Here is a 13713-nt window from a genome sequence, read left to right as displayed (position 1 = left end):
TTGGGGGCTGTTTACTAAAAATGGAGCGGGCAAGATCTGGTGTAGCCTCCAAGTTTTATTGCCAAAGCTTTACTAAACAAGGTGAAGTTGGGAGCTGATTGGCTACCATGCATGGCTGCACCAGATTCTGAGTACTCCAGGTTTAGTAAATCCCCCCCCCCCCCCCGTGTTTCTGCAGCCTCTTAAACCGCATACACACTATCATATTTTCTGCTGGTTTTTGTCTTCGGATTTACCGAAACCATGTAGTGCAAGGGCCTGCCTGATTGCATGCAAATTGAAACTCCTAAGGTTTGACCTCATATTATATGGTTTTGGTAAATCTGAAGACAAAAATCAGCAGAAAATCTGATAGTGTGTATGGGGCTTTACACTCTGCAATCTTTAGCCCTCTAATGTGTGACTGCGTCTGTACAGCCTTTCACCCACTCCCTTTCCTGTGTGCCTGCATCTCTACATTCCGTCACCCTCTCCTTTGTGATTGTGTCTCTATAGCCTATTATCCTCTACACTAATGCCGGCCATACACTATACTAAAAATCAGCCGAAATTCAGTAATTTCGACAGTTTGTTCGTTTTTCATCTGGTTAACGGGCACAAAATCAGTAACCGTTGGGACGTTTTTGAGCTGAAAAAATGAAGGACAAATTTGGAAATGTTCTGCCAAACGAATGATAAATTGGAAGGTTAATGTGTTTCCCGTCCGAATTGTTTGCACTAGGTATGTGTAAAAAATACATTCATTTATGTCCACTGAGCGATTTATCGGTCATTACATTATAGCACTATCATTTGCGCTGTTCGTTTTTCTAAAATGGGTTCAGCCAATGTTTTGTATAGTGTATGGCCAGCATTAGTCTCCCACCCTGTCCTGTGTGGCTGCATCACTGCATCCCATCACCCTCTCTTTTGTATCTGTCTCTGCAGCCTTTTCCGCTTCCCTGAAATCAGGGATAGTTGGGAGCTATGGTCACAAAGGAGAGTGTGATTAGATGCCTAGATGCAGCTACGCATCTAATCACACTCTCCATTGTGACCATAGCTCCCAACTATCCCTGATTTCGAGGGACTGTCCCTGATTTGGAACAAAGTCCCTCTGTCCCACTTTCCTCCTTATTTGTTCCACATTTCGGTCTATAACTGTCTTCGGATCTATATAGGTGTATATAAAATGCAATTTTTATCTTTCAAAAAGTGTTTCCAACTGCTAAACCTTTCATCCAAGTTCTAAATTTCAGCGTTTGTAAATTTCAGACGCCATTATAAAGGAATAGTAGTGGGGAGAAAAATCACTTGTCGGTTTAAATACATTTTTTGGTATAATTCTCCTTTAAGGGGTGTGGCAGGGGGTGTATCCTATGCCTACATACTTTTGCTTATAGGTGTCCCTCGTTCCCATATCAAAAAGTTGGGAGGTATGTTTGTGACTGTGTCTGTGTAACTGTTTACTCTTTCTCCTCTCCTTTGTGATTATGTTTGTGAAGCCTCTTTTTGCTGCTTACACACAAGCGGAATGTCCGACAGAAAAAGTCAGACGGGAGCTTTTCATCGTATATTCCGTTCATGTGTATGACCCATCTGACTTTTTACGTCGAAAATTCTGATGGACCTAGAAATAGAACATGTTCTAAATATTTCCGACTGAAACAATTCCTATCTGGAAAACCGCTCGTCTGTATGCTGTTCCGACGGACCAAAAACAACGCATGCTCTGAAGCAAGTATGAGACGAAAGCTATTAGCTACTGGCTATTAAACTACCTTTTCATAGTCCCATCGTACGTGTTGTACATCACCGCATTCTTGATGGTCGGACTTTGGTGTCATCATGTGTACAAAAGACAGTTTCAGTGGAATTCCTTCAGAATTTATTAAGACGGGAAAACGGGTCATGTGTACAGGGCATAGCACTTTCCTGTATGACTGTGCCTCTGCAGCCTCCTACCATTTGCAGCCTCTTATCCTCTTCCTTCTACGGTGTCTCCACAGATTTTTTGTATATGCAACCTTACTCTCTCTCCTCTGCTGTGAGGCTGTGTCTCTGCAGCCCATTACTCTCCAAGTCTCCGCATCCCCTCACCTCTGTTTCTGCATCGTCTTCCATGTAGCTGTGTCTCTGCAGCCTCCTTTCATCTCCCACTCCTTTATTTCTGCAGCCCTGGTTTTGCCGATCCAGCCTGCTCATCCCTGTCTAATTAAAACAGAGTTCTGCTTGGGAAAACAAATTAAAAGTCAGCAGCTGCAAATACTGTAGCTGCTGACTTTTAATATAAGGACACTGTCCAGGGAGCCTGCGATGTTGACACCCAAAGCCGACCCATCCCTCAGCTCTGAGTGGAGGTGCCAGCATCCTTGCTAAGGGAAACAGGAAGTGAAGCATTGCGGCTTAACAGCCTGTTTCATACTGCGCATGCACGAGTCTTGCTGCGCGTTCTGAATGGTCCCTGCTGTCTTCTCCTAGAAAGGGGGGGGGGGGGGTTGAGGGGTTGGACATTGGGTAGTTTGCCGCACTTGTGCGACGATCTTTCACTGGAAGTGGAAGCAGATGCCTGGATTTGACAGGTATGTGCTCCCCCCTCTCCCCTGAAAGGTGACAAATGTGGCATTGGAGGCGGGGGGGGGGGGGAATCCGAGGCGTGGAAGTTCCATTTCTCGGTGGAATTCTGCTTTAAAGAGGACCACATTCTACATTGAAAATCCCTTTCACCTTTCCCTTTATTTTGTTTCTGTCTAAACTGTCTTTTTTCCCCTCTAAGCATAGCCAGTATAATTAAAGCCCCACATACACAGGCTCTTTGCCTATCTTTTCCCAGAAAAAAACACTTGATGCTTATAAATACGCTTGGGCATTAATTGATTTCATTGGCCAGAATAGTAATTTATTCTACCCACTGAAATGAATTAACACTCAAGCGCTTGATGCGTCTAGCGTTAACTTGGGTTTAAACGCGTTTACAGTGTTTGTTTTTTTTCACCAAAACGCTGCTGTTCCTGTACAAGCTGGCAGTGTTCTTTTTTCTGCCTCTAAACGCCTATGTGTGCATGCACACATATGCAAACATGCAGGTGCATTTAGAGGCAGAAATAAGTAAATAGCAGATGCACCTAACAGCAGCGTTAAACATTTCCAGTGTGCATGAAGCTTAATACAAAAATAAATAAAAAATACATATATTTATGTTTTTTGTATATTTAGGCTAGGTTCACATTGCTGCGATGCGGGAACGCCGCGAATCCGCGGCGTTTTCCCGCATCGCATACCTCCCGCCGGCAGTTCACACTGCCCTATGCGGACGGCTGGGGGTGTCAATGTTATGTTAATGACACCCCCAGATCCGTCGGCATATCGCAGTGCGATCTGCCGACTCGCACAGGAATCGGATCGCATGGTGTGAACCCCCATGCGATCCGATTCCGTTGCGGACCCAAAAAAGGGTCCCGTGCGAGTTTGCTGCGGGACCGCTGCGAGTTCAGCCATACTATCTGTATGGCTGAACTCGCAGCGCTACGGAGATCGGATGTGATTTGCTGTGCGAATCACATCCGGTTCTCCCCCCGCAGCGGTGTGAACCCAGCCTTAAAGTACAACCTTACCTTTACTGCATTTTTTATAGATTTGATATTGTAAAGAATGACCATTAGATAACTTAGTAAGTTATTACTAAGGTTTTTACAGTTTTCCTAAATACCATTTTTTCTCATTGGGAGATATTTATATTTTTATTGATTATTTTATATTTTTATTGAGTTTTGTTCCTCTATACTTAAATACAATAACCTACAGAATGCTGAAATACAGTGAAGGACAGTTTCCTCTTGGTAACAAGCATAAGCGGTGCGGTGCCAATTCCCCCTACTGGCCAAGCCCCCCCCCCCCCCCCCCCGTGTTGCGCTCCCTCCCACTACAGTGCTGCTGGCTTCCCTCCTCTCCCCCTGTCTGCTGTAGTGGGATGTTTCAGGATGGAGAGTGGGGGAATGGGGCTAATCAATATGTCAATATTGTCAATATGTTCCTTTTCTAAATGAACACAGTGAACACACTCACTGACTGTGTTCATTCATACAGGTTTGTGAATAAACAGGAAGCCGCTCAGCACAGAGCACTTCCCATTCATTCACTGTCTAGTACAGCTGAGGCTGCAGAGAAAGTCATGTGTGTTTGAGTTTTGGGGTGCACATCCTAATTTTATAGGTTGCACACACCTACCGTCTAATAACAAGCAAGATCTGAACACTAATTCTATTTTTTGGAGGTGAATCACAATTTGTGCTAACTTACTTTACATTAGGAAATGTAATAATTGTTTCACAGTGACACATTTTGTATTCTTATATTAAAGATCTGAACATTTCCCATGTGACACAGTGGATGGGTAAATTGAATGCGAATACATTTTATTAAATTTTTTGGGATAGATGGCGTGAGCCCAGAGGAGGAACATAGGGTACTGAGTATTCCAAAATGTTTCTACAAAGCTGACATCTGGCACCAAGTAAATTCTAGGTGTGACAGAGAGAACTTTGAAGAAATGTCTAGTGTTCATTATACAGTTTTCAGCGTTCTTCTCATCACACTGTACCTCAGGGAAACAGGAAAATGTAAATTAGCCTTGTAAATTTCAGTCAAGTGCTAAGAAATATATGTTTGTCGTACACTTCTGCACACTCCATTTAGATCAATTAATGAGCTCTACTACATGTTTTCTCTGCCAGATGCATAAAAAATATTATGAGCGTGGGGGAAGGGAGATTGGCCTAAAAATAGTTGTGTGCAAACGTATTTGCATGCATGCTTGTGGATAGTTCACATATTTATATTTCATGTGTAGCACCCTCCTAGTGAGGCTGCTAGACAAATGTAGTTTTTGGCTCCTGCTATAGCCAGAAGAGCAATGATTCTTTATTCTGGTCTGTTTAGGGCTGCACTGGTTGGGAGTTTTCTCCCCTCTGCCTCTAGAAGAAATTTCGGGAGGTAGAGAAGGGAGGATTTAAATAATCAGTCTAAATATTGAGCAGGACCCAGCCAATTGAGGTTTGCCCAGATGGTGGCTGGGAGAGTTGTTAAATAGTTTGGAGCTCCTAGAAGATTGCCTCTTCTTCCCCTGAGGGGATGCATCAGTAATCTGAAAAGGAGAGGTGCTGCTTGCCCCTGGTGCCCTGGGACTGGATGCTGGATTACTGTACAAGAGGCTGCATCGATGGACTGATCCTGTTCCAAGATTCTGTGAGTAGAGCCTCCTTTCTGTGCTGCGCCTCTACTACTTCATGGTCCCCAGCCGTGAACCTGACTAGCTGTGCTAAAGCTATGTCATGGTCCTCAGCCATGAATCTGACTAGCTCTACCTGTCCTGCAAACTCATAGTCCCCAGCTGTAAGTCAAAGACTGTGGCACTGCTGTTTAGAGAAAGAGAGAGTTGCAGAATTGTGCACCATCAAGTATCGCACATCACCCGTAATCCCTCCCAAGTTTCTACAAGCAATAACATTGCTTGCACAGAAAAAGACAAACCCCTGAACTGTTTAGTGACCTGGAGTGAACGGACTGTTGCTTTGTGCCTGGCTGCCTCAGCACTGTTGTGGTAAAGAATCAGTGAATAGCTCCTTCAGAGTTAGTGCTACACATACAAACAAAAACTGAGACACTCTAAAGAGACCCTGCCTCACTCTATTATGATGAGCAGAGATATCTTTGTTCCATTCCCAAAACAAAGCCAACACTTCCTTAACTGCCAGTTAGAGAGTCTTTCGGGGCTTCCTTCAACACCATCTACTACTTCTTTACCAGTCCCCCCAACCTCACTCAATCCCCACATCATCAGTGTGTTCAAGAGCTTAGCGTGAACTTTCAGCAATAAAGGAGTTGAAAAGGCAAAAGGGTTTTTATCTTAATGCATTCTATGCATTAAGATAAAAAAAACCTTGCCAATGGAATGAATAAACGCTCAAGTGCTAAACACGTCTAGAGTTTAGACATGTTTAGGCTTATCCTGCATTTTTTTTCTGCCCAAAAGCTCCTCTCCCTAATATGCTGATGATGGTGTTTCTTTTCAGCCTGTAAACACGCCTCTTCTAATAGGCTTGATAAAGCCTATGAATGGATGGACACATAAGCTAACCCGGGGATGTATTTACAGGCTACAAAAAAAGCCAAATGCCTATAAAAGCAGTGTTTTTTAATCCCTGAGTACATGAGGCCTTAGGCCCCATGCACAGTGGGCTTACAAAATGGTCTGTTCTCTTGGGAGTAGAAAAACGCTCATATAGAGATTTTTTTTTACAAAGTCTAGATGAGTTTAGGAGAGTTTTACGTTTTTTATGCAAGTGAGCTCCAATCAGAAATGCGAAACATAAGGGTTTTTTTTTTCCTGCCTCTAAACGTTGAACTCAAAATATGCCTCGAATCGTCCTAATATGCATGGACACATAGGATAACATTGAGGTGCTTCTACAGGCAGAACACAAAACTCCTGTAAGAAGATACGTTTTTTATGCCAGTGTAAATGAAGCCTTAATGTGCAAAAATGCTAAAAAAAAGTGCTCTAAAAAAAAACCTGAAAAAAAACCTGAAAATCAATTGCTCAGGTGTGAATGCAACCTTAAGATGGGGACATGTGGGAGCAGTGCGATGTCTCATAAACCTAGCTAAAATAACTTCATAAGTGAAAAAACAAATAAAAAGCAGGAGTTATTGTTTATAAGAAACTGAAACACATTTATCTGTTTATTTAATTTTGCATATTCTGTATGAAAACCTTGTAGAAAACTACAGTAATAATTTGTTCTTACTTTCCAATGAAATGTACATCTTGTTTTATTTCTGTAGGCCATCGAACATTATTTATTGGAGTTCATGTACCACTTGGTGGCAGGAAAAGCCATCGCCGTCACAGTCACCGACATCGCGGACACAAGCACCAAAAAAAGGACAAGGAACGGGACTCAGGTTTAGAAGATGGACGGGAATCTCCTACATACGGTAAAACTTCTCACTTGTGTTTCTCCTAAATGATGCTGCACAACCTTAGGCTGGCAAATCAAAGAATCTTCTTCATTATTTAGCATATGCCAAAATTCCCCAGTACAGGCAGTCCCCTAGTTACAAGCATCCAACTTACAAACGACTCCTACTTACAAATGGAGGGAGACAACAGGAAGTAAGAGGAAATCTACCCCTAGGACTGGAAATTCACGCCTGTAAGAGTTATCATGGGGAAAAGGTACCTCCACTGATGCTTTATCATCAAGGCTTGTTTCCACAACAACCCAAAATTTTTAAAATCCAATTGTCTTAGGGACAGAAAGTGATGGTGAAATCTTCTGAACAGGGGCACAGACAGCAAAACAAACGTTACAGATATGTTAACCCTTCCCTATGCTATCCAAAAAGCTTAACAATAGTTTTTTTTTGGCTAGAGCTACACTAAAGAAATTTACCTGTTCCGACTTACAAACGGATTCAAATTAAGAACAAACCTACAGATCCTATCTTGCTTGTAACCCGGGGACCGCCTGTACTAGTATATGATATATTATATATAGTGTAATACTTTAATGAAGGGACTTTTCTCCAAGAACCATAGGCCATCCTTTGATAATGGACTTCATAATATACTAGACATAAATCCCTTCTTCTTTTTTTTTTATCTGGTAAATGATTGATCCTTGACAGTAGTAGAAAATATTTTTTTATTGGCTTTTCCTATCTATCTAACACATTGATTGAGTTTGTTAAAGTGCAGTGCAAGGTCTGCACTCAGAATGTATATACCCTTGGGCAGGTCACTGCTGTTTTTTGTTAACCACTTCTGTCCATAGACTGCTCTGTTTTTTTGTGTCTTCCCCTTCTTTTCCTAGGAGCAAGGATAATGGTAAAATGATACTAAACAATATCTTTATTCTCCAGAAGAAATCCATACACATCAAAATGCCCCTGTGTTTCTTTCCTCGTTGTAACGTACTTTGTGAACTCCAGGACTTCAAATGTTTCCCTCTTGTTTCCATTTGTTTGCAAAGAGCACTTTTTTTTTGGGGGGGGGGGGCAAACAATATTAATATTAATTTGCTATTGTCACACAACTGGGTGGGCTCAGGGCACAGTTCTCTGCACCCCGAGCCCACCCTTTTTTTAAGCCAATTAATTAATTAATTAATTAATCACGTGCTTCTACTAAAAAAATAAATTGGAACCCATGCGTCCAGTGCCCTGCATGTAGATTAGGGGCCGGGCACATGGATTTGGGGGGGGGGGCATATATAACTAAAAACAATGTAAATAGTTAGGTTTTACTTCACATTCAAATACCTAGGCAGGTGAAAAAAATTATATTTTCAGTGCCTTGAAAAAGTATTCATACCCCTTGAAATTTTCCAAATTTTTTCATGTTACAACCTAAAACGTAAATGTATTTTATTTAGATTTTATGTGATAGACCAACAAAAATTTAAAAATTGGCACATAATTGTGAAGTGGAGTTTCCAAAATTTTTACAAATAAATATAGAAAAGTGTGGCGTGCATTTATGTTCAGCCCCCTGAGTGTAGAACCACCTTTCACTGCAACTACAGCTGAAAGTCTTTTTGGGGATGTCTCTACCAGCTTTGCAAATCCAGAGAGAGAACTTTTTGCCCATTGTTCTTTGCAAAATAGCTCAAGGTCTGTCAGATTGGATGGAGAGCATCTGTGAACAGCAATTTTCAAGTCTTACCACAGATTCTCAAACTGATTTAGGCTTGGTCTTTGACTGGGCCATTCCAACACATGAATATGCTTTGATCTAAACCATTCTATTTTAGCTCTGGCTGTATGTTTAGGGTCATTGTCTGCTGGAAGGTGAACCTCCACCCCAGTCTCAAGTCTTTTGCAGACTCTACTGCCATGTACACACGACTGGACTTTCCTCCAGACTAGGACCGATGGTCTTCCTGACTGACTTTTCAGTGGATTTTCGACGGACTTTCCGAATGATCGGACTTGGCCACACACAATCACACCAAAGTCCGACGGATTTGAACGTGATGACATACGACTGGACTAGAATAAGGATGTTCATAGCCAGTGGCCAATAGCTGCCCTAGCGTCGGTTTTCGTTCGTCGGACTAGCATACAGACGAACAGATTTTTCGACCAGACTCGAGCCCATCGGAAAGATTTGAAACATGTTCTAAATCTAAAGTCTGTCTGATTTTTAAACAGCAAAGGTCCGATGAAGCCCACACAAGATTGAATTGTCTGGCGGATTCGTTGCGTCGTACTTTTGCTGTGTGTGCACACGGCATAACAGGTTTTCTTCTAAGATTGCCCTGTATTTGGCTTCATTCATCTTATCAACTCTGACCAGCTTTCCTGTCCCCACTGAAGAAAAGCATCCCCACAGCATGTTGCTGCCACCACCATGTTTCAAAGTGGGGATAGTGTGTTCAGGGTGTTGTGCAATGTTAGTTTTCCACCACACATAGCATTTGGCTTTTAGGCCAAAAGTTCAATTTTGGTCTCATCTGACCAGAACACCTTCTTCCACATGTTTTCTGTGTCCCCCACATGGCTTCTTGAAAACTGCAAATGGGACTTATGTTTTTTTTTTAACAAGAACTTTTTCTCCTTGCCAATCTTCCATAAAGGCCAAGTTTGTGGAGTGCACAACTAATAGTTGTCCTGTGGACAGATTCTCCCACCTGAGTTACCATGTGCCTCTTAGCTGCTTCTCTGATGAATGCTCTCCTTGCCTGGCCTGCCGGTTTAGGTGGATGGCCATGTCCTGGTAGGTTTTCAGTTGTACCATACTTTTTTCATTTTCTGATGATGGATTGAACAGTGCTCCATGAGATGTTCAAAGCTTGGGTTATTTTTTTATAACCTAACCCTGCTTTAAATTTCTCCACAACTTTATTCCTGACCTGTCTGGTGTTTTTCTTGGCTTTCATAATTCTGTTTGTTCACTAAGGTTCTCTAACAAACCTATGAGGGCTTTACAGTACAGTTGTTTGTATACAGAGATTAAATTACACGCAGGTGAACTCTATTTACTAATTAGGTGGCTTCTGAAGGCAATCGATTCCACTTGATTTTAGTTAGGGGTATCAGAGTAAAGGGGGCTGAATACATATGCACACCACACTTGAGATATTTATTTGTGAATAATGTTGAAAAAAATGTATCATTTTCCTTCCGCTTCAGAATTATGTACCACATTGTGTTGGTCTATCACATAAAATCCCAATAAAATACATTTATGTTTTTGGTTGTAAGATGAAAAAATGTGGAAAATGTCAAGGGGTATGAATACTTTTTCAAGGCACTGTACTTATATAAAAATGTCACACCAAGCTGTTGTTTTTGTGCATTCAGAACATGGAAATAAAGGTATGGATACTGACAATGCTACTAACATGCCATCTGATGCATTGAGTTGTTTCCACCTTGGTTTCAGGTTCAATAATTCAGAAAATTTTATTTGTTTTTAATTATTTAGAGATTAGGTCCTATACTATGGTTTAAATGGTTATGGATATCTTTAGTTTAAGTGGAAGTCTGTTCAAAAACTAAGCTTAAACCTGCTCTCATCTCCATTCTAAGGCCCTTTCACAGTGGGGCAGTGGGTGCATCGGCGGTAAAGCGCCGCTATTTTTAGCAGCGCTTTACCATCAATTTTCTGGCAATATTGAGCTGCTAGCCGGGCGCTTTTACCCCTGCTAGTGCCTGAGAAAGGGTTAAAACTGCAGTATAGCGCTGTCTTATAGCCGCACTGCCCATTCATTTCAATGGGCAGGAGCGGTGAAGGAGCAGTGTATACACTGCTCCAAAGATGCTGCTTGCAGGAATACCACTTCTGGCTCTGGCAGATGTAAACACTGCCAATTTTTTTTCCTGGAAGAGATCAATGTTTTTTTTTTCCAGGGTAGAGGAGATATCTGGGGTCTTATTGACCCCAGGTGTCTCCCAAAAGAGGAACTGTCATGCCTTATTCCTATTACAAGGGATGTTTTCATTTCATGTAATAGGAATAAAAGTGATGAAAAAAAATTCAAGGAACAGTGTAAAAAAAAAAAGAAAAAAAAATTAAAATGCCACCGTCCCCTCGTTTTCGCACTCAGAAGCGAACGCATTTGTAGGTTCTGCCCGCATATGTAAATGGTGTTCACACTACACATGTGAGGTATCACCACAAACAGTGTAAAAGCAATAATTCTAGCACAAGAATTCCTCTTTAACTCTAAACTGGTAACCTGTAAAACTTTTCAAAGCGTAGCCTATGGAGTACAGAAGGTTGGCGCCACTTCCGCAAGTGTGCACACTTTTAAAGTGTGACATATTAGGTATCTATTTACTCAGAGTAACATCATCTTTCACATTTTACAAAATGGGGTAAATATTGTGTTTTGTTGCTTCTTATTTAATTAAAGTGTATTTTCTCCCAAAAAATTGCATTTGAAACATTGCTTTGTAATGATCACTATTTTATTCTCTAGGGTCTCTGCTAAAAAACATATATATATATATATTGTTTGGGGATTATGAGTAAGGCAAGGAATGCCAGAATTAGTTAGTTAGGAGTGACCTGACATCTACTTCAAGAACATCCTGTTTAAAGCCTCCATGCCATACATTACAGAGGCTGATGGTGTCTTGTAATTGCAGACACTCCATCTCAGAGGGTTCAATTTATCCTGGGAACAGAAGATGACGATGAAGAACACATTCCACATGACTTATTTACAGAGCTGGATGAAATCTGTTTGCGAGAAGGTGATGATGCTGAGTGGCGGGAAATGGCCAGGTAAGTGGTACCAAACATACAGTATTCCACAGAAAGCAAATGTTGAACTGTATTTCTAAAACTGGTATATTCATCTTTACTAGTTTGCAGGGAGCATGGGATATTTTGAACAATAACACTAATTCAGATTAAGGGGACAGCCTGGGTTCCCTGTGTTTCAGTATAGTGTTAAGATTTGTCCAATACTGCTACATAATGCCATTCTGCTGTTTTCTTTAAATCTGCCACCCCTAGAATGGTTGATGATAATTCCTCTGAGTCTAATTTGCAGTGCATAGAACAAATAAACAGGAGTCGGACAATGTAATAAGTTAGATTAACTGATAGGCAGGTTAGACTTACCTACAGTAATTTACTTACTCCACAAAAAGGTTAAGCCCCATTACACTATTAAAGTATGAATTAAGCTGTGGCGCTAAAACCTTTTCTAACAAATATCCTGGTGTCAAAAAGGTGTGTAGAGATCTAATCAGTGTAATAAATAGATGGCCCTGTTTATTGCCCCGGAAAATAATATAAATAAATACTGTGAATTGATGTGAAATGTGTGGTCTCCTGAGGACCACCTTATAGGTGGTACCTACCAAATATTATATATATACTTCTTATAAATGCGTGTTGTGTAGAAAGGACAATTTTTCTTGTTGGCATGCAGCTCAAAAAGTACACATGTGTTATAACCAAAGAATAGTGAAAATATTTCATAAAAATGTAAATAAATAAACCATATATGCTAAGTGAGAGAGATCATATGCAAACCACAAGCCACTATATTAGTGGTCTGTAAACTGTGCTCTATATTATGAGTCCCAAGAGTGACAGTCCAAGAACAGCAAAAACAAAAAGAATTCTTTCAATGCCCAAACAAACTTTTTCAAATCGCATCACACAGTTGCTCGAAAAAACGCATAAAGTCTCTTCAAGTAAAAAGGGTAGACCAAAGTGACTAGTGCAGAAAGGTTAGGAGCAATCTTCTCCGGTGCGCCACTCAGTGTCAGAGAAATAATTGCGCTCACCAGACAGAGAACCCTGAAAGGGTTAGCCGAGCAGTCACAGTATAAGCCACTGTGCAGCTTTCCTTGGGCTCTGCTCCTGCTGTGCTGGGGGAATGTTCGCCCTTTTACTTCCGCAAATAGTCCGTTTAGCAAGTGCATGAGGGAGGAAACAGAAGTACAACCATAGTGCAACACTGTTTGTTAACGATTTATTTATCTAAAATCCAAACTACTCACAATATTTCATAAAACAATTCGCCTTTGAAATGGCTGCGCTGGCGTTGCTGCCTGTATAGCAGTATGAGGTGCACGTCCTAGGCCACGCCCTACGCGTTTCGTCAGAGCGACGTCATCTGGAGCGGCCATGTTGGTGCACCTTATCGCTTATGTACAGTCAGGGCATTCCCACAGTTAAAATGGCGCGGATCCTTCGCGCAAGCGCAGTGGAGCGCTGCACCCTACATAAGCGATAAGGTGCACCAACATGGCCGCTCCAGATGACGTCGCTCTGACGAAACGCGTAGGGCGTGGCCTAGGACGTGCACCTCATACTGCTATACAGGCAGCAACGCCAGCGCAGCCATTTCAAAGGCGAATTGTTTTATGAAATATTGTGAGTAGTTTGGATTTTAGATAAATAAATCGTTAACAAACAGTGTTGCACTATGGTTGTACTTCTGTTTCCTCCCTCATGCACTTGCTAAACGGACTATTTGCGGAAGTAAAAGGGCGAACATTCCCCCAGCACAGCAGGAGCAGAGCCCAAGGAAAGCTGCACAGTGGCTTATACTGTGACTGCTCGGCTAACCCTTTCAGGGTTCTCTGTCTGGTGAGCGCAATTATTTCTCTGACACTGAGTGGCGCACCGGAGAAGATTGCTCCTAACCTTTCTGCACTAGTCACTTTGGTCTACCCTTTTTACTTGAAGAGACTTTATGCGTTTTT

At 41.6% G+C, this 13713-nt stretch overlaps 1 protein-coding gene across 5 annotated transcripts in view; it reads left to right on the top strand.

Annotated features, from left to right (window-relative positions):
• SLC4A10 (solute carrier family 4 member 10) overlaps window positions 1–13713 on the top strand; it is a 381585-nt gene that overhangs the window by 200731 nt on the left and 167141 nt on the right. For all 5 annotated transcript variants that reach the window (XM_077447585.1, XM_077447587.1, XM_077447583.1 and 2 more), the window contains exons 3-4: window positions 6823–6975; window positions 11635–11773. In XM_077447585.1, the coding sequence (XP_077303711.1) occupies window positions 6823–6975; window positions 11635–11773 (292 nt within the window). The remainder of the gene's footprint in view (window positions 1–6822; window positions 6976–11634; window positions 11774–13713) is intronic.

The sequence above is a fragment of the Lithobates pipiens genome, unplaced genomic scaffold, assembly GCF_037356315.1.
Source record: "Lithobates pipiens isolate NorthernLeopardFrog02 unplaced genomic scaffold, aLitPip1_a1.2 Scaffold_22, whole genome shotgun sequence".
In the NCBI taxonomy this organism is placed as follows: domain Eukaryota; kingdom Metazoa; phylum Chordata; class Amphibia; order Anura; family Ranidae; genus Lithobates; species Lithobates pipiens.
The sequence above is the reverse complement of the archived record's forward strand: the minus strand, read 5'-3'. Positions and strand labels throughout refer to the sequence as shown.